A 21,157-nucleotide genomic window follows, 5' to 3' on the forward strand; every position below is an offset into this window, starting at 1 on the left:
ATACCCTTCTCCAGATGGCAAGGGTGCACACCACGTCTAGGCATAGGTTAGTTGGAGCAGGATCGCTAAACTGTCACAGATACCAACAGGGGGCTCTGCAGGGAAGAGCTACTAATCAATAAGAACAATAGTGTTAACTGTGAGAAAGAATCCACTCCCCAAGCAATTGCATCAATGGACTCCGATAGGTTATTTGGACCAAATAAAAGCTTGCACTGTCCATCAAGTTTTCTCTTTGGAACAGTCTGTCCTGCCAAGCTCCAGGCAATAAAAAAAACCCAAACAAAAAGCAGCCAGTTAAGGACTTGGTTCCTTTAAGCTTATTTAATGATATTTGAATGCTTAAATTTTCTATTTCCCAGCTCCTGAAAACAGAAATACTTTTAAAATGACCAATATTTAATTCCCAAAACATACAACCTTATCCGCTAAGTCATAAAAGAGCTATTTTACAAACATACAACAATAGAGTCTTTTCTTAGACATTCAAACATGATCAGTAAAAATACAAGATTATTAATAAAGATATTTTTGTATTTTTTTTTTAAAGAATATTTCCAGATTTTTTTTCCTTCTTCTCTTTAAAGTAAATCTCTGTTAAGAGTACATGATTGTATGGTGTACAAAGAAAACAAAAATATTCTAGTAGGAAGAGAGTTCCAAAAGACTTAATTCAAAATAAAACCAGTGTTGGCTGCAGTATCCCTTTTGCAGTACATCTGCTGATCAGCTGGCACCTGGAAAAGAAAAGGGATTTCTTGGGGGAGCCCAGGGGGCAAAGGCAATACCAATTACCCTCAGCACTGAAACTCTAATCAAGGATCACCTACACAGGTAACTGAGACACCTTTTCTAGCCAAAGGGGCACAGTTTCTGTAAGAGTCAGCGACTATCTACATTTTATAGATGATGTGTTTCTATTGGAAACACTGAAACTAGGCAGAGGGATGTGGTGTAAAAGCGGACGAGGGTATCTAGGCGACTCAGGCCCTTGGGTTTTCACACCTGATCCTCCTTTCTGATCCTGCCCCTTGGATGTTTTAATCTCCTCTCCCTATAGAGAAAGCCAGAGAGAGAAACCTGAGCAAATGTGGCCTAAATAGTATTGCCATCTGTATCACTCCCCTTTTTGTGGGACAAGACACTGTTACAAACACACACAACCCAATTCTTTCTAGCCCTACGAACTAGATCCCATAACACTAGATGAACACACTTCTCAGAAGGGACTGCAGGGTGCATTGTAGCAACCTTTCCTCACTCTCACGATGAGAAACCCTGGGTCATCTTTTTATTTAGAAAAAGGCAGGCTCATGTCAGAGAACACAGTGCCCTGCTGTCCAATCTGAACAAGGGAACGTACAATCACAGGCCAGGTCATCTTGTGCTGGACTGGAAACTGGAATTTACAGAAGGGATAACCCATGGCTACTGAAGAAAATAAAAATGAGAACTGAAAAGTGCATCTGAACATCAGCCCCCCACCCCACTTCAAAATGAACCATGCCTGGGGTCTGCGATACAGTAGATGTGCTAGGGAATGAAATGGAATCCCAGTGATTTCAGGTCACGGTGCTGGGGAAATGAAGGATCCCTTATCCCTCACCAAGGAATAATGCCCTTAACATGAGATTGATCAATATGGAAAAACAAGTAGGACCAAGTACAACACAGCACGTCATTTCACTTCCCATAAAGCTGGGTCTACGTAGTGTACCTTTCTTTGCTAGCTCAAGAATATCCCCAGTATCTCTTCGATGCCACTCCTATCAGCCAAATCATCCCAAAGATTCATGTGTCACCACCACTACCACAGCTGAGAATGGGACAGTCAACATTTCCCCCCATATATCTGGAGAGGTTGCTGAGATAATATTCCATCCCACCTCCCGCTGGACTAAAGGCTATGGCTAAGTTAGCGTTTTAGGGGAACTCTCTCACCCCTGCAGCTCCAGCAGTGGTAACCTCAGTTCAAGTCTAGATGACACGCTAAGGTCAATTTCTATGCTCTACCTTCACTAGCCCTTCCACCCCCCCCCTCCGGTGGAGCTGCACTGACGCCAATAGAGTGGTGGGGTATTTCTCCCCAAATGCTAGCGCACGGAAGGCAGAGGAGTCAGACAAGCCAGGACATGGAACTGCAGACCATTCCCCACTAGGCCATCATTACACACTTATCTCTCCGCTGCTTATGAAGCATGCTGCTCATCACGAACGTTAGGCTTCCTGCACCAAGGAAGGAGGCTGGAGATCTCAGGACTTGGCCTTGAGTGATAACGGCAAAGAGCTTGGCCATGATGCTCTCCTAGACCCCATCTTCACTGGGCTTTGAACCTGCATTTGGACAACGGGGCTCAACTCTGTTTATTAAATGCAGCCCAAAGTAGGGAAGGGTTCACGCTCAAGCATGGCTTGGACAGCTCGGGAAATGGGTTATAAAGGCTAGTGCGGCAGGGCTATAGCAACTGCTCCAATTCATGCAGCAGGAAAATCAACTCTTCCATCCATCCCTGTAAGAGACATGCTGATAAAGAGAAAAGAGGCTAGGGGGAAAGAAACTGTAGCTCTAAAACGAAAATGGCATCAAAAACTAAGCTTGGCCATGGACCAAGAGATCTTTGGGGCAGGATTGGGTAAAAGGGAGACTCCACACAGCGTCAGGCACCATTTGTTACAATGGTTTAATTTCTGGGTTCATTAGAGCAAGTCTAGATGTTTAAAACTAACAGAACCATATGGCTGGGGCTGAGCTCCTGCCTGTGTGACACTGGAAGCTCTTATCTGATGCTGATCATATGTTCATAGAGGTGTAACACAGGAGCCCCTAGCTTGGCACCCGTAAGATGCCACTGCCAGTCTAGAAGGTAACATTTGGGCTTGCGTTGGGAACGTGGGGAATCCTGCTGGTGAAGTGCTCCATGCACTTGGCTTCTGCAAGGGAATCCTCCCTGCTCTCCAATGGCCCCAACTTGTAAAGTGGATCCAAAATCATCTCAGTTCAACTGATAACCTGGATAAGCTCTTTTTCTTAAGGAAAAGGACAAGAACCGGCTTTTGCTTCACAGGAGTGGAAAAGCACTTTTGATCCTCTGTCATTAGCTACAGGGAAAATGGAGCAATGACCTTTCCACTGACCTAAGATATTCTCCACACGTCACGGTCCATGCAGTAATGCACACGTTTCTTGTAATGGTTCTAAGAGGGTAAGACGATTGACTGGTTTGGCATACTATTCAATTCCGGTTGGCAAAATAGTCTAAACCTTGGGTACCCGGTGCAGAAAGAATGCATCATGCATATTTTAAATTAGCAGTTTGTGATTCCAGAAGTTTGAGAGGCTAAGAACGTCCTGAACCAACTGTCCCATAGCAGGTAGTGCCCATCCTAGTACCAATTTCAGAGCAGGCACTATCAATAACCAGTCTGGATGTCCAGTGCTAGTTCTGTTATCAGCTTGCATTTTGCAGAGTCAGTCTGGAATGAAGTCCAACAGAAAACTGCTGGAACTGGCCTACGGGAAGTGCTAGAGAATCGGGTCTGGTTCCAGCAGTTCTGCCTTCTCTGCAATGCACCTATCTGTTCCAATCTGAGAGCACTTTGGTACAATCAGTGCAAAAAACAAAAGCAAAAAACCCCCAATAAAAACAAACACCCCTCACCCCCCATGAAACTCAGCAAGACACACCTTCAGGTACTAACATTTACTGGCCCTATAATCAGCAGTACCTGTGGCTAACTCAAATGGCAGCCAACATTCATTCAGTAGTGATTTAGTGAGACACCCCCACCTGCCCCACATTTCTAGGTTTGCATTTTTTCCTGCTTGATCCGGTGAACAGTTACACAAGTGCTGGAGCTCCAAATATTGTTTATCGCTTTAAATAGGAGACAATTATCAAGGCCAACATAAAGTCAAGAAAAAAAAAATTAAACCCAACTTTCTCCTCTCCCCGTCCGATCCCCCAAGTCAATGAAGGAGACCACCAAGGGGAAAAATGGTTTGCTAATTTCAAGTGCCTGGCTATTTAGTGCATGGAGAATTCTCATTGCACATGAGCTACGAAGAACAGGCATTCGCTCCAAATGGAGCTAGTCCACAGGCTGTTGAATGTAGCCCGTTCCCACCAAAGATCATCAGAACACCTTTGCAAATAACTCTGCGTGCGGCAGTTGGGTTGCCAGCAGGGAGCTTGGAGTCCAATCCAGTGAAATCAAGACACAAAATACACCCCTCCCCCCCTTCTCAGATCTGAACTTTGCTTCTGGAGCAGTGGGATCCAGAGTGCACTAGATTTCAAGGGCTAGAACTGTCACTACCCAATTAAAACAAAAGCAAATAAAAAAAATTAAAATGTGCTTTTGATACATGGAATGAAGTCAAATAAATACATTGATTTTTTAAATGTCTAAATACATTTTTATATCCTACACCCAAAGCTCTGTACATTTGGTTTGGTTATTTTTGTTGTTGTTCTGAATCAAAAACAAAAATTTCCGGTAGCAAGAGGAGGAGGAGGAGAGAATGGAAGAGACTCCCCCACTGACAATCTAGTGCAGATGCCCCACAGAGAAAGCACCCCATCCCCACTCTGCTAGAGAATGGTTAGCACTTGGATGGTCCACAGACAGAATGCTCTTGTCTCAGAGTCCGCATGAAAGCTAGTAGGCGCTGATGTGAGGCTGATGCTCTCATCCAATTTTCAGCCACTTCCAGAAAACGTGACTAACTTTTGTCTGAAAAGGAAAGAGATGGAAGGGGAAAAACAGGCCACAAGAGAAGTAAGCATCACCAACCCTTCAAAACGCACAGCCAGTTCAGACAGAACTGTCTGCAGGGATAATTATGTGCCACAGTTGACTTGGAGAACACATCTGCAGGCATCACAGGGATCTGCTCAAACCAAATTTAAAGGGAGCTGTGATGGCTCCTTTATGCAGTGTCAATGGTGTGCATGGGACTTTACACACAAAAGTAAGCGGGATCTTACAATCTAACTCACAAGAATGGCCATACTGGGTCAGAGCAAAGGTCCATCTTGCCCAGTATCCTGTCTTCCGACAGTGGCCAATGCCAGGTGCTTCAGAGGAAATGAACAGAACAGGTAATCACCAAGTGATCCATCTACTGTCGTCCACTCCCAGCTTCTGGCAAACAGAGGCTAGGGATACCATCCCAGCCCATCCTAATAGCCATAACTCATCTGACTTCAGTCCCTAAATTAATCCAAACCCCTTTGAAAGACAAGCCCAACACCTTATTCATGGGCTTGCAGTGGGGAAAAGGAAAGTGGGGGAGAGAGATGCCTCCAACTTCACACATCCTCAGAGAGGGCAATACATGATCAGCAGATTTATGATGTTGTGAAACCAGCAGCTTCCAAAAAGGCTGAAGCCATAATGACATCTCTCAAGGCTTTTGTTTGAAAGATTAATAACCGGCTTTGTTCATTGTCCTTGGTGCCAGAATTCAACGATATTTTAACATACATTACCATTTAGAAAGAGCCACTGGGAGAAGGGATGAGGTGCTGTTCACATACCTGAATGCTCATCTGTGGGGGCTGAGTCAGCCAGCCTTTGGCGAAGGAGAGTGGTGTAATTTTCCTCGACTTCCTGAAAGACAAAACCCATGTGGCCCTTTATTTCTGTTCCTAATGAACATCTAGAGAGCTCTTCTCTTGGAATAGGAAACATTTTAGTGGAGCTGACCGAATTGTAATTACACATTACTAAACACATTCCATCGCCAGCTCTCAAACCATCACTAGCACGGTCAGAAGTTCCTCCATCAGGGAAAAGTCTGTGCAATTCCTTACTCCTTTTGGATCTTGGTTACATTAGAACTAAGCAAGGCAGTCTGCTATTGCCACAATGAGCTGGCACATCTCAGCGAACAGTACTACAGGCCCCATTTCTTTGGAAGCTCTGGCTGTGAGGACTAAGAATAACCCTTAAGATGGGACAGAGAATCCCCAGAATGCAGGGAAAGTGACTTGGAAATTAGTGGGTTTTAAATACTTACTATTGGCACAAAGGGGGTTTTGACTCTGTTTTTACATTAGCATCAAGAAGTGATAATTGGGTAAGCATTTCTAGGTCAGTTATTCATATTCCCCAGGCGATGGGTCCACCCCCACTTCCCATTTTTGCAGCCTTATTCTAACACCCACAAAATTAATTTCCACTTCTCATAACTTTGGAGAACTGTCTGCATCTCCAAATTGTCTGCAACTACATATATTTAACATATGCCCATATTTATATAGAGCTCCTGGTTTCTCCTGTCCCTTCACTAGAGATAATCCAAGGATACATATACACACATACACACTCGGCTCTTATCACACAAGCACCTGTATTCACAACCCTGTACTTTTCCTGGTTTGCGTTCTTCCCCCAAATTAAAAACAATGAAGGTGAAATCTTAATTCAAATAAAAATGTGTTGTACCTTTAAGTGTTCAAGGTCAGCCTCTATCTTCTGAATGTACTGCATCATTTGGACACGCGACTCTACGGAGAAGTGGGGGCTCGGTGCATCGGAGCACAATTCGTCCACTGGCCCCCAGCGCGAGGCCATGAATTCCTCAGCAAACGGGGAGCTCCCTTCATCGGACTGGGCATCTCGTGGGGAAATCGGCTGCTGGTGTGCTGAGTCCAAAGAGGAGTGGCCCGCAGTGCACTGTAGAACTAGAGAGGACACGTCCTCATCTGTAGAGCTCTCCTGCACGGTTCCATACCCATCAAGGATCAAATAATTTCCTGTTAAGAGATCAGCTTTGTACTAGCACCACCAGGTCAACAAAATCGCCAAGGATCACTGAACTAGAGACACAATTTAATTGGACTTTAAAAAAAGATAAGCGATGAAAGCTTCATCTCTTGTCATGTTTTAAAACAGACTAGATAAAGCATCAGAGCCCAGCCCTGAACTGGTTTGGACTAGACTGGTTCTGAATGGGGAACACTAGAGGTGTACGTAGGGTCTGTTTGAGAACCACAGCATTAGATAACCCAATAGGGTTTTTCTATCTCTTGTTCTGTGTTTCTCTCATAAGAAGGTATCTTCAGAATATTCATATGCATGTTACTAATTACAACAATGGAATCCATGCTAGCCAGCAATCATACTGCTGGGTGTCTAACTGGCCTTCACTATTCAGTTTCAGAGATATTTTCTGCTAGGTTACACTCAAATTTAGATTGTTAATAAAAGGTTCTATAAAGTATGCAGTATTATTAATAGACATAACGGGACATCAATTTTTTAAAAAGGCTCCAGAGTTGACTGTTGCAATTACAAGCCAGTAAGCCCGACTTCAGCATCAGGCACATTGGTTGAAACTATAGTAAAGAACAGAATAATCAGACACAAATGAACACAATTTCCTGGGGAAGAGTCAACACCTTTTGTAAAGGGAAATCATGCCACACCAATCTGAATTTTTAAGGGGATCAACAAACATTGATCCACTGGATATAGTGTGCTTGGACTTTCAGAAAGCCTTTGATAAGATCCCTCACCAAGGCTCTTAAGCAAAGTAAGGAGCCATGGGATTAGAGGGAAGGTTCTTTCATGGACAAGTAACTGGTTAAAAGATAGGAAACAAAGGGCAGGAATAAGTGGTCAGTTTTCACAATGATGAGAGGTAAATAGCAGGGTCCACCAAGGATCTATACTGGTACCTGTGCTGTTCAACATATTCATCAATGATTCAGAAAAAGGGGTAAACAGTGAGGTGGCAAAGTTTGCAGATGATACAAAATTATTCAAGATAGTTAAATCCAAGGCTGACTGCGAAGAGTTACAAAGGGATCTCACAAAACTGGGTGACTGGCCAACAAAATGACAGATGAAATTCAACACAGATACACACTAAGTAATGCACACTAGGAAGTATAATCCCAACTGTCCATACAAAATGATGAAGTCTAAATTAGCTGTTACCACTCAAGAGATCATGGAGCCATTGTGGATAGTTCTCTGAAAACATCTGTTCAATATGCATTAGCAGTCAAAAAAGCTGAGAGTGTGTTAGGAACCATTCAGAAAGGGATAGATAATAAGACAGTAAATATCATAATGCCATGATATAAACCCATGGTATGCCCACACCTTGAATACTGCATGCAGTTCTGGGTGCCCCATCTCAAAAAAGATCTATTAGAATTGGAAAAGATACAGACAAGGGCAACAAAAAATACTGGGGTGTGAAACAACTTCCACAGGAGGAGAGATTTAAAAGCCTAGGATAGTTCAGCTTGGAGAAGATGACTGAAGGGGGTATGATCGAGGTCCATAAAATCATGACTGGTGGGGAGAAAGTGAGTAAGGATGTGTTATTTACCCCTTCACATCACACACAAACCAAGGGTCAGTCATCCAATGAAATTCAGAGGCAGCAGATTTAAACAAACAGAGAAGTCCTTCTTCACACAAAACACAGTCAACTTGTGGAACTCGTTGTCAGGGGATGCTGTTAAAAGGTCAAAAGTATAACTTGGTTCAAAAAAGAATCAGAGAAGTTCATGGAGGATAGGTCCATCAATGGCTATTAGCCAAGATAGTCAGGGATACAGGGATGCATGCTCCAGGTGTCCCTAAACATCTGACTGCTAGAAGCTGGGACTGGACAACAGGGGATGGATCACTTGATAAATTGCCCTGTTCTGTTCACTTCTTCTGAAGCATCTGGCTCCGGCCGCTGCTGGAAGCCAGGCTACTGGGCTAGATGGGCCATTGGTTTGATCCAATATGACCAATCTTATGATCTTAACTATTTTCACGATTTCCATGTGCCACTGGAATTTTGTCCTTAATTTCTCTGCAGTGTTGCAGCTATGAAAACCAGAAGCAGAAATTGACCAGAATAGGTCAGTCTAGTTTCAAAGTCCCTGCTTAGTTAAGTAAACAGTACAAGTGAAAAAAAAAATTGGATTTTTGAAGATGTTGGATCGCTTTTAATAATTTGAAGTGTTTTAACACCACAGAAAAGAAGGGCATATGATTTTCAATTTATAACTGGATGCATCATTCAGCCCGTCAGAAACAAGTTTAATCACACAAAGTCCAATTGTTTAAATGAAGCAGTTATGGATAAGGTGTTCCAAGTCTGACAGCTACTTGCATTGCAACATGTACATGACAAATTAACTGCATCTTCATTCATTCAGTGCAGCACCACTACTTCATCTGCACAGCAGGATCACAGGGCCGTCCATCAGAGCCCCTGAAAAGCTCCAGGAAAGCCCGTGCAGCTGCCACCTTTGACTACCATTCTAGCGAGGCCCAAGCGTATACATCCTCTCTGCATGGCTAAAAAAGATCTGTTTTGAGCTGCCGTTCAGGAAACCATTACTTTATATATTGATATATAAACAAGAAAAGCTTTTAAGAGCTTTTCAGAAAAGCTTTTAAGAGCTTCAGACCTGGCGACAGGGAGTCTGTGGAGACTATTACCAAGCAAAGCCCAAACTGGAGAAAGTTCCTTTTTGAAGCTCAAGCAAGAGAAACCAAACCAGTGGCCGTAGAGTGGCATCTCTCACACAACTGTAAAATCCCCCCGCACAGTTATCCCCAGGGATCACACATTTAAAGTGACAACACTGTATATGTTGCATTGTTGAGACTCCTTGTAGAGCACCAAACCATCATCCCTATGTTACTTTGGAAACAAAATGTTTTGTCTCCATATTTGTATGCATCAACAGGAGACACAGATAATGAGACATTCTAGTCCACAGATGATTTCTGTAGGTGATCCAGACGGATCTCTGTGTATATATAATCATGCCTCATAGGTTATTTCTATACAAGCAGGGGTGTAATCTGCAGCTTGCGTAGACGTTCCTGTGATAACTTTAAGCTAACTCACTACAAACAGCAGTGAGGACACAGCGGCATGGGCTTCAGGGAAGAGCTGTACAAGGCAGCCTAACCCCCTGGGTACATACACACTTTGCTAGCCTACACTGACACCGGCACCCTCACTCCTATGTGTAGAGCGTTAGCTAGATTACAAATTACATCCCCAGTTGCAGGGCAGAATGTAGCAGAGTCAGAACTTTGGGTGTATGGCGGAAAAACAGTTCAGGAAGCGATACATCCAAGGAGAAGGTTATTTTGTAAGTTTGGGCATGCAGTCAAGTCCCCATGGTGTTCTGGAGAGAGACGGAAGGTCGATAATGGGAAACAAGGATATGTTGCCAGACTTTTGGGAGAGGAGTTATGCACCACCACTTGATGGGAGTCTAAAGTGGGAGACTGGGAGGATACAGCTTTGGAGAGGTCCTTGGATGCTGTATGCAGACTGTAATGGAACATTCTCCCTTTTGATGCATATGGGCAAGACCCAGGAATTCTCAATTGCTTCAGCTGTAGCCTATGGTAAGCTATTAACTTAGCAGTATCTCAGTTTCTCTTTTAATTAGCCATCCTTTAGGGCACTGAGGTAATCATTTAGTTCATGTCTGTACATCACTTTTGAAGTGTGGAGTACTAGCTATTTTGATACACCCAAAGCTAAAAGGACTGCTAAAAACCAGAAGACTTGCGTTTAAGTGTCCTGAACTGAGTCAGCGAGGGAGATTCTACCAGGAAAGCATAATTGTGCTTTTTTAAAATCACATTTTTCCTATTCATTTCTGGTCTCTGAACACAATCCAGTCTCTGGCATTTGAGCTGGACTGGCCGTAACAAAGTGGGATATGCTCACCTGAGATCCGTAAGTGCACCTCCTCATCCTCCTTCCTCTCCATTACTTCACCTTCCAATGGATTCTCATCGCTGTGGGCCTCACGAGCATCAAAGAAGTGCTCTCCACTGTCATCAGCACCCACCCCTTCCAGCTCCGGGGTAGGGGTCTCCAGGTTCATGCTCATATGGTCCATTGCTAAATTGTTACTAGACCTGGTGTCTCTAGACCCCAGCTGCACAGCATCCAGTGGAGCTGGAAACTCGGTTGAAGTCCAGAGACCATAACAAGCTGCGGATTCACTAGTTCCTGTTCCGGGAGGCCTCTGGTCTGTTCCAGGCTGCTGCATCTTGTCGTCAGAATGCCGTAGTCCATGCTGGATCCCACTCTCTGCTTGGGCCCCCCGGGAAATGGCCCTATACCTGGGAAAACATCGCCAGTCTTCAAGGGTCCCCTTCTCAGGCATGCCCAGCTGCTGCATCAACAACTGCTTCAGCAAGCCCACTGAAAGGAAAGGAAACACAGAACATTCACTGAACTGTATAAGCTGTCTCCGCTGTACACTCAATGAAATGGATGTTATGATGCCTCTTTCTGAAAGAGTTCACTCTATGACCAGCTCTCTCACGGTTACAGTTGCCAAGGTGGGGAGAGAAGTACACAGAATTGGTTGGAGCACTGTTATACTACTTTGTGCCTTATATCACAGGATCTCAAATCATTTCACAAAGGTGAATAAGTACCGTAGGATTATCCCTAATTTACTGATGGGGAAACTAAGGCACAGACTGGTTAGTAGCTTAGCTAAATCATCCATCAAGTCAGTGGCAATCATGAGGAGAACCCAAATCCCCTGACCTCCAGTCCCAACTGCTATATAATGCCAGTAATGCTGAGGCTAAAGGTGTATTGGGAATGTTCAAGTTATCAGAACATTAACATCACAGGTTGAAGCAAAGATCCTGCTGCAGATTCAAGGGAAAATACCTTTCCATGGCATAACCTTCTAGTTCTGCAAGTTCATACAAACATTCAGAATCTCTAATATTATATGGGAGATTCTTATTTGGTCTTTGTCCTATGATGCTTTAGTTCTCACTCAAACCACAACACTTAAGAACAAACAGGTATAATGCAATCCGAGTGCTTCATGTAGCTATAACTTCACACTCGCATAACACCCACATTTTGAGAAATGCTATCAGTTCCTAAAACAAAGCAGCCACTCAGTTGAATGGAAGGTACTTGCAGAAACATGAAGTGACCCATTACTATTGCTAGAGGGCTTCTCTCTAAATCTTAGCAGTCAGGACAGACCTTAGGTCACTGATGTGAGCTAACACCCCCCCCCCCCCCCGAATGAGCTTCCATTAACAATCTAAGAGCCCAAGCACTAGAAATACTTGAAAGCCCACAGCCCTAGAACAATGCTTTGAATTCTGTAAAAATCTGATATAAAATATGGATCAAAAGACCCAGGATAACCTGTTAGACTGAACAGACCTGTGGAGAGGGATGAGGCAAGGAACTCAGTCAAACCATGTGTTTACCTTGAGCTAAGAGGGCCAATAAAGAAGTGATATAGACCACTCCCAGTAGCACAGTTCAGTTTTATTTAGAGGCACCACATCTATCTCAGAGTTACCAGGGAAGCATGTTTATGTGTCACCTGAACATCAATAAGATAGCTCGGAGATCATATTTAGGAACAGAGTAATGACCATACTGGATCAGATCAGTGGTCTGTGTAGTCCTCTCTCTGACACAGGACAATATCAGACTGGTGCAAGTGCTGGAGGAACCAACTAGGGGCGGAGCTCTTCTTGACCTGCTGCTCACAAACCGGGAAGAACTAGTAGGGGAAGCAAAAGTGGATGGGAATCTGGGAGGCAGTGACCATGAGATGATCAAGTTCAGGATCCTGACACAAGGAAGAAAGGAAAGCAGCAGAATATGGACCCTGGACTTCAGAAAAGCAGACTCTGACTCCCTCAGGGAACTGATGGGCAAGATCCCCTGGGAGAATAACATGAGGGGGAAAGGAGTCCAGGAGAGCTGGCTGTATTTTAAAGAATCCTTATTGAGGTTACAGGGACAAACCATCCCGATGTGTAGAAAGAATAGTAAATATGGCAGGCGACCAGCTTGGCTTAACAGTGAAATCCTTGCTGATCTTAAATACAAAAAAGCAGCTTACAAGAAGTGGAAGATTGGACAAATGACCAGGGAAGAGTATAAAAATATTGCTCGGGCATGCAGGAGTGAAATCAGGAAGGCCAAATCACACCTGGAGTTGCAGCTAGCAAGAGATGTTAAGAGTAACAAGAAGGGTTTCTTCAGGTATGTTAGCAACAAGAAGAAAGTCAAGGAAAACGTGGGACCCTGACTGAATGAGGGACGCAACCTAGTGACAGAGGATGTGGAAAAAGCTAATGTACTCAATGCTTTTTTTGCCTCTGTCTTCACGAACAAGGTCAGGTCCCAGACTACTGCACTGGGCAGCACAGCATGGGGAGGAGGTGACCAGCCCTCTGTGGAGAAAGAAGTGGTTCAGGACTATTTAGAAAAGCTGGACATGCACAAGACCATGGGGCCAGATGCGTTGCATCTGAGAGTGCTAAAGGAGTTGGCGGATGTGATTGCAGAGCCATTGGCCATTATCTTTGAAAACCCATGGCGATCGGGGGAAGTCCCGGACGACTGGAAAAAGGCTAATGTAGTGCCCATCTTTAAAAAAGGGAAGAATGATGATCCTGGGAACTACAGGCCAGTCAGCCTCACCTCAGTCCCTGGAAAAATCATGGAGCAGATCCTCAAGGAATCAATTCTGAAGCACTTAGAGGAGAGGAAAATGATCAGGAACAGTCAGCATGTATTCACCAAGGGTAAGTCATGCCTGACTAATCTAATTGCCTTCTATGACGAGATAACTGGCTCTGTGGATGAGGGGAAAGTGGTGGACGTGTTGTTCCTTGACTTTAGCAAAGCTTTTGACACGGTCTCCCACAGTATTCTTGCCAGCAAGTTGAAGAAGTATGGGCTGGATGAATGGACTATAAGGTGGATAGAAAGCTGGCTAGATTGTCCGGCTCAACGGGTAGCGATCAATGGCTCCATGTCTAGTTGGCAGCCAGTATCAAGCGGAGTGCCCCAAGGGTCGGTCCTCGGGCTGGTTTTGTTCAATATCTTCATAAATGATCTGGAGGATGGCGTGGATTGCACCCTCAGCAAGTTTGCAGATGACACTAAACTGGGAGGAGGTAGATATGCTGGAGGGTAGGGGTAGGATACAGAGGGCCCTAGACAAATGAGAGGATTGGGCCAAAAGAAATCTGAAGAGGTTCAGCAAGGACAAGTGTAGAGTCCTGCACTTAGGATGGAAGAATCCAATGCACCGCTACAGACTAGGGACTGAACGGCTCGGCAGCAGTTCTGCAGAAAAGGACCCAGGGGTTACAGTGGATGAGAAGCTGGATATGAGTCAACAGTGTGCCCTTATTGCCAAGAAGGCCAATGGCATTTTGGGATGTATAAGTAGGGGCATTGCCAGCAGATCGAGGGACGTGATCGTTCCCCTCTATTCGACACTGGTGAGGCCTCATCTGGAGTACTATGTCCAGTTTTGGGCCCCACACTACAAGAAGGATGTGGAAAAATTGGAATGAGTCCGGCGGAGGGCAACAAAAATGATTCGGGGACTGGAACACATGACTTATGAGGAGAGGCTGAGGGAACCGGGGATATTTAGTCTATGGAAGAGAAGAATGAGGGGGGATTTGATAGCTGCTTTCAACTACCTGAAAGGGGGTTCCAAAGAGGATGGCTCTAGACTGTTCTCAGTGGTAGCAGATGACAGAACAAGGAGTAATGGTCTCAAGTTGCAGTGGGGGAGGTTTAGGTTGGATATTTGGAAAAACTTTTTCACTAGAAGGGTGGTGAAACACTGGAATGCGTTACCTAGGGAGGTGGTGGAATCTCCTTCCTTAGAAGTTTTTAAGGTCAGGCTTGACAAAGCCCTGGCTGGGATGATTTAATTGGGGATTGGTCCTGCTTTGAGCAGGGGGTTGGACTAGATGACCTCCTGAGCTCCCTTCCAACCCTGATATTCTATGGTTCTATGATTCTCAGAGGAAGGTGCCAGACATCTTCAAGTGATAAAATATGGAATAACCTGCCCATAGGGGAAGTTCTTCCTAAGTCCCTCAGCTAGAGGTTGGTTTACAGCCTAAGGCATAAGGTTCTAAAGGACTTCCACACTCTTCCCCCCCCCCAAACCTTACTAATTAACTAACTCTAGGTGTTCTTGTTATCCAAATCAATATACAATCCCTTTCTGAATGCGGCTTGAAAATGGTGGCCTCGATAATACCTTGTGGCAATGAGTCCCACTGGTTAATTGTATGTTGTATTAAAAAATCTGTGCGTCTGAAACAATAATACTTTGCATATCCTGCATAAAGCACTGCAGTGTTACTCCATCTCCCTAAAGAACTTCATGGACAAGAATGAAGAACTCCTCATAAATCAGTCTTCAGAGTAACAGCCAAGTTAGTCTGTATTCGCAAAAAGAAAAGGAGTACTTGTGGCACCTTAGAGACTAACCAATTTATTTGAGCATAAGCTCTCACAAAAGCTTATGCTCAAATAAATTGGTTAGTCTCTAAGGTGCCACAAGTACTCCTTTTCTTTTTGTAAATCAGTATTATTATTCCAGTCTGATAGATGCGCACACCAAGGCAGAGGAGGACATGCTCAGAGAAAGCTTCAGTTATATTGCAGATGGTGGCTCTCAGGAATTCCTGATTTCTAGCCCACTCTACCTTGCAGCCCAGATGGGAACATAAGAACTTCTACTACCAACAGACAGAAAATACGGTTTTAACCCATGGGATCAAATTGTCGCCCTGAAAATTCCCAGATCCAAATCAAGACTCACCAGGGCCACTTCTGTCCATAGCATCATAGTTACTTACAGTTTCTTAGTGCATCCAGTGCCCACCGCTCTTCTGAGATCTGGAAAGGGATCGCTGGTCCATAGTGCCCAGAGCGTTCTTTGAGAGTCAGTTCTGCCCGTTGCTCTTTCTCAAAATGTCTTTCAGTCACAAGAAGATCTACAACCTCCGACTTCTCAGCCATGATTGCCGAAGGAGACTGAGCCTTCAGCATCAAGGGAGACTCAAGTCCCAAATCTTTATCTAGCCAACAGAAGAGACAATCAAGTTAGAAGTCCCACTACATATTCTGAACTACCCATAGGGTGAAAACTAAACCACATGGCACTCTCTTTCACAAGGACAATTTGAGGATGCATATCTGTAGCATGGGCTATTATTTTTAATTAGCTGAAACTCTGCAGCATCTCCTTTCCCTGCAATTTAAGGATAGCTGGGAAAGACTAGCAGGTATACTTCAACGGACCAGGTTTCACTCTCCCACGGGCCTTCTAGTGAAGGCTTTTCTGAGTCCAAAAACAAAAAAAAAACCCCCCACCAACTTTCACTGCAGCAGAAAGATCCCTATAATGTGAAAGAAAAAGCCCAGCACTCTCATACTGCATCCAGCACACTGACTTATGCAGTTACCTGGACTCTGCATACCACTGGCAGGGATATCATGCTGTTCATCTTTCAGCTTCTGCTGCTCCTCTTCCTCACGCTCCTCGCTGCAGGAAGGGGAAAAAGGACCAAATTCTGTGAATCCCATGCATTTCTACCACTCTAACAGCATCATCAACGCTCTGGTGATCCCAGGAATGGACAAAGGCCACTGGAAAACCAAACCCGAAGGTGATTTTTACTTACTCGCCAGGTCCTGATTGTGGTAATGGAATCGGCCTTTTAGATGCCTCGACTTTTACTGTCCCTGCCATCCGCGCGATCAGGTCCTGCCATCTGCGAGAGGCCAAAAATGAGAGACACACGAGACACTTGAAGCATAAAACAATGATATCTCACGTAATGTTTGTTAACCTAGCTAATCTAACTGTGGATAGTCTTAAAGGAATAGACATTTCTATTTTATTTAAATCCTGCTACATTGTTTGCTTCAACATCTTGTGGCAATGAGTTGAATTCCACAGGTTAACAATGGTGACCTCACCAGATACAAGGCAGATGCTCCAGCCCTGACAAACGAATGCAACGAGCTCAGCAGAAACCATACAGATGCAAAAGTGGGAGATTCAATCCAACAACAAAAAATGAAGCCAGAAGTAGAACATTGTATACAATGCCTGAAGCTAACCTATTCCACAGTGAATGGCGAGTGCCTGGGATTTTGTCATTTTACACGGAGCATCAGAAAAGAGATTTTTATTCTTTTCCATAAAGTTCTCAAGGTAACAAAATACAGTAAGAACATTTGGGGGAGGGATTTCTGCAGTCTGGATGTGGTTCGCTTCTACAGGATTTCTACTGGAACAAAACCAGTTCTATGAATATAACCCTAGAAGCGCGCTTTGTCTCCAGACTTTAAATGAAAATGCATTGAACACTCAGACATTCCTGAAAGGCAGCTCTAATTTCTGCACTTCAGAATTTAATATTCTATTCGAGATGCCAACTCAATGAACAAAAGCTTGGTGACGCTGAAGAAGTCTTTGTTATCCTAATTGCACCTCACTTGAAGGAAGGGCCAACAAATTTCTTTGTCCGTATTGAACATTTAAAATTTCTAATTAATGTTTTACCTTTAAAGGGAATTGCAGTGCTCGTTAAGAGATGCCAGACTGACAATCCTGGGAACCTAAATTTTCTCTCTATTGCCAAAGAGCAAGTACAGCACAGACAACAACAGTGAAAACTACCTCTCTACTTGCACCATTTATAAACCCAGTTCTGGATGGATTTTCTCTAGGGGGCCCGGGTGAGTTCACCCCATGGCTCAGTCTATCCTCTGGCCTCTGTGCAGAGACTGACAATAACAGTGGCCAGTTACTGCCAAAACTGCTGGTAGTTCGCATGTTGCAACACCTGTCCACAATGACCTCGGGTGAGATCCACTAACTAATCTCACATAACGCAGGCCACTCCGCCATTGCATGGCAAGTTTTGCCTACTGGAGATAAGGGGTCAGTTTCAAATCCCTAACATAGCAACAGAAGGCACATAATCTCATTACCAACCACTAAGAAGTCATCAAGTCTCCCAGGACAGTATTTTCCTAAACTACAATGGTTACAAGACATAATATGGGGGTACCAGAATGTTATTGATGCAGCTAATTTCAAACTTCCATGCACGCGAGCAGTTTGTATCACCACCTTTGTACCAAAGCTAGCAATCCTGGATTTTCCCATTGACCATGCATTTTATATTACACAGTGCTGATGCACATGACACTGTGCAATAGGTACAAAGTACCATACAAACAAATCCACACCCTGAGGTGTTCACAGTCTGGAGGCAAAGCACTCCTATCAAAGGCAGAATGAAGAACAGTTCAGACAGGGACTGGAATTCATAAATTATAGCGCTTGTGAGTTTCCTGCCACTCTGTAACATGTCCTAGCGTCCTGAGGGTACCCAGGACAGATGGTAGGTTCTACAACTCTGCATAGAGATGCAGCTCTAGGTCATTGATTCACCTGACAGTTAAACCGCGTGGGTCTCATTAGCCCCAACTCACAAAGATTTAAAAAAGAAGCAAGAAGCACTTGTAAGGCAAGAGAAGGGCTAGGAGTGAGAGACGAGACATAACTGGGAAAATCTCTAGAAACAGCCTGAGCTGGCAAAGAGTAATTGTTGTTCTTTTTAAGAATTAAGGAAAATTCCCAATGGGGTGACAGGTGAGAGTTTTGGACATTAGCTCTGTGTGTGAGCTGAGCTCAAGATCATTCACAAGCCCCTCTAGAGTGAAACCTCTACTCAGGCAGTGGGGCGTAAGAGTCTTCTCTCCACCACAGCAGAGGTGACTGAGCCCATCACTTACACAGTCTTTTCAGAAACAGTCTGTGCCACCAATTCATAAATCTGGGCGCCGTTTTCGGACATGGAGATGACGAAGAAAGCTTTGTTATCTGGAGAGACACAAGAGGAGAGTAATTTAATCGGCTGCCTTGTCCTGAACAATTGTACCCCAAATTCACTGAAACCAGGCAGATACTCAGATGTTTTTATTACCCAATAAAGGTGTACTGCAGGAAGATTCTGTGAAACAAACCAGCAGGCAAACTACATAAATACAAAGAAGTTTAATTCGCTAACACAAATGGAACTCTGGCTTCCAGACCTGACAAAAAATAAATAGGTATTGCTCCTCACGCCGCTTTAAATTTCCCCCTCTTCCCCAGTCACCTGGCCCTTCTAAAGCCCTTTTTCCTCAGGGGATCTCACAGTGCTTTACTTTACAAACATTAACTAGAGCTCACACCACCTCCATAAAGACACTACCCCATTTTACAGAGGAGTAACAGGTGTAGGCAGGTTAAAGGGCTCATTCAAGGTAACACCGCAAATCAAAAGTGCAGCTGAGAATTAAATCCAGGAGTCGCGACTCCAGTGTCCTGCTCCAACTCCTAGACAAAACCTCCTTCCTCAAATGGCCTTCCCTTTGCATTCAGATTACTCATAAGTGTTGCCCACTGGTTGCACTGACCTGTCGCCACCTGGCGAACCAGCACAGTGTTCAGCTTGATAACAGGACTGAATGTGTGTTTGCTGTCAGAGGTGGATGCCAGAATCTTACTGTGACACCTCAGCACCAGTTTATCGTCTTGCTTTTGCAACAGCACCAGAATATCCTCCAAGAGCAGCGTGTAGAGATCTGTAAAGGGCAAAAACAGGCCTGGAATGGATTAATGAGTCACTCCCTCACATCACACCTCATGGCACACAGAAGAAAAAAAAAAGGGCTGTATTTTCTATTATATGCAGAGGCTATGCCAGCCTAAGCGAAGCTTGCAAATCTCTCTCATCAGAACCACAGCAGATGGGGCCCCGACATGATCCTAATGATACTCGGACACATTTCAGATTTGACAAGAGTAACTGAATCCGCTTCAGGAGCAGGCCTGCATTCATACAGGCAGGAGGACAACTCATAATTGGGAATCACAGCTATGCCACATCTTTTCTCCACCTTGGTCGCAAGCCCACGTTTAAGCCGGCTGGTGGGATAAGGCTCACCAATAGTCTTGTCCCGATTAACCTTCCAGGTCAGAGGTCCTTCGTGAATCATCTTCCTCTTGGTTAAATCCAAGTTCTGTCAATATGGGGGAGAAGGGAAAAAAAAAAGTAGCTTTTATCGGGGGTTCCCTGCATGGGAACTTTGGAGGTCAAAGTAAAGGCACTCCTGTCAGGAGACCAGTAGCTGAATCCAAAGGCAGGTAAAATGAGATTTAGAATCTGTTGTATTTGTGTGAACCTAGAACCTGTGGGTTGTTTCACTCTTCAGCATTCACTGACCTCTGAAAGGTTTCAGCATAGCAGCCATGTTAGTCTGTATTCGCAAAAAGAAAAGGAGTACTTGTGGCACCTTAGAGACTAACCAATTTATTTGAGCATAAGCTTTCGTGAGCTACAGCTCACTTCATCGGATGCATTCAGTGGACTCACTTTTTATGCTCAAATAAATTGGTTAGTCTCTAAGGTGCCAGTAGTACTCCTTTTCTTTTGACCTCTGAAAGAAACTTCTGTTTTCCCGATTGTGAAAGGATAGGGTTAGGGACAGGGAGATGTCAAGCCTGTAAAGGGTGAGGGAATGGAAGCTTTATGTGCAGGCACTGGAACCAGGGAGCCAGAAGGCCATGCCCCCTCCTACTTTTTAACATGGGCATATTTTGAGGTCAGCATGCCTCCGCCGCCCCCACAAATGGCAAGCCTCAGGCAGGTGTGGAGCAGTGCTACACAGCAGGGGAACTTATCACTGTTATCAGCTCTCCATCCTTAAAATGCAGCCCCAGCCAGCTCTGCTCCACACCTGCCTGAGGCTTGCAGTTGGAGGGGGGGGGAGAAGAGAGGGGCAGGTGGTGGTACACTGCCCCTTCCCCTAAACTATGCCTTTGTTAAAGAGTGGGGTGCATGGTCCCCAGTCCCAGCACCGGTGGGCCCCCCCACTTCTACAAAGGTTCCAGTGCCCTTGGTGAATGTGATAACCTGGGATCTCCTGCCTGTGGCAAGAGGGCGTTGGGAAGGTGAATGGCGTTCCCAGGGATAAGTGGGATACCTTTTGTCCTTTACCTAGACTACCGAGGGATAAGTAAAAGCTTCTGGGTAGTCTAGGTAAAGGACAATAGGGGAGAGGCTGTGGTCACTAGCAAAATCCAGGGTATCTGATGACTGAATTTAGCCTCTAAGTAGTGGGTGGATGTATAGGATTTTTAGTAGAGGGGACAGTTTAAGTCTATATGGAAAGTTGGGTTGGATCCTGTGGCCTACAGTTCTGAAAATTAGATACAGCATGAAAGTAAAAACTTGAGACTTTGCCACGTAAGTATCTTCAAGTTAGAATGTTCTAATTAGGTTT

The 21,157-nt window shown here is 44.5% G+C and overlaps 1 protein-coding gene across 4 annotated transcripts in view; it reads right to left on the reverse strand.

Moving 5' to 3' along the window:
* ARHGEF12 (Rho guanine nucleotide exchange factor 12) overlaps window positions 1–21,157 on the reverse strand; it is a 108,507-nt gene that overhangs the window by 5,347 nt on the left and 82,003 nt on the right. For 3 of the 4 annotated variants that reach the window (XM_074936742.1, XM_074936740.1, XM_074936743.1), the window contains 9 exons: window positions 19,819–19,894; window positions 19,289–19,456; window positions 18,623–18,710; window positions 16,495–16,584; window positions 16,276–16,355; window positions 15,667–15,888; window positions 10,715–11,197; window positions 6,451–6,761; window positions 5,541–5,613 (listed from right to left, as the gene is read on the reverse strand). In XM_074936742.1, coding sequence (XP_074792843.1) covers window positions 5,541–5,613; window positions 6,451–6,761; window positions 10,715–11,197; window positions 15,667–15,888; window positions 16,276–16,355; window positions 16,495–16,584; window positions 18,623–18,710; window positions 19,289–19,456; window positions 19,819–19,894 — 1,591 coding nt within the window. Of the gene's footprint in view, window positions 1–321; window positions 4,735–5,540; window positions 5,614–6,450; window positions 6,762–10,714; window positions 11,198–15,666; window positions 15,889–16,275; window positions 16,356–16,494; window positions 16,585–18,622; window positions 18,711–19,288; window positions 19,457–19,818; window positions 19,895–21,157 lie in introns of those variants that run through there. The other variant, XM_074936741.1, reaches the window with a different exon arrangement.

Source organism: Natator depressus, chromosome 22 (assembly GCF_965152275.1).
Source record: "Natator depressus isolate rNatDep1 chromosome 22, rNatDep2.hap1, whole genome shotgun sequence".
NCBI classification, from domain to species: Eukaryota; Metazoa; Chordata; order Testudines; family Cheloniidae; genus Natator; species Natator depressus.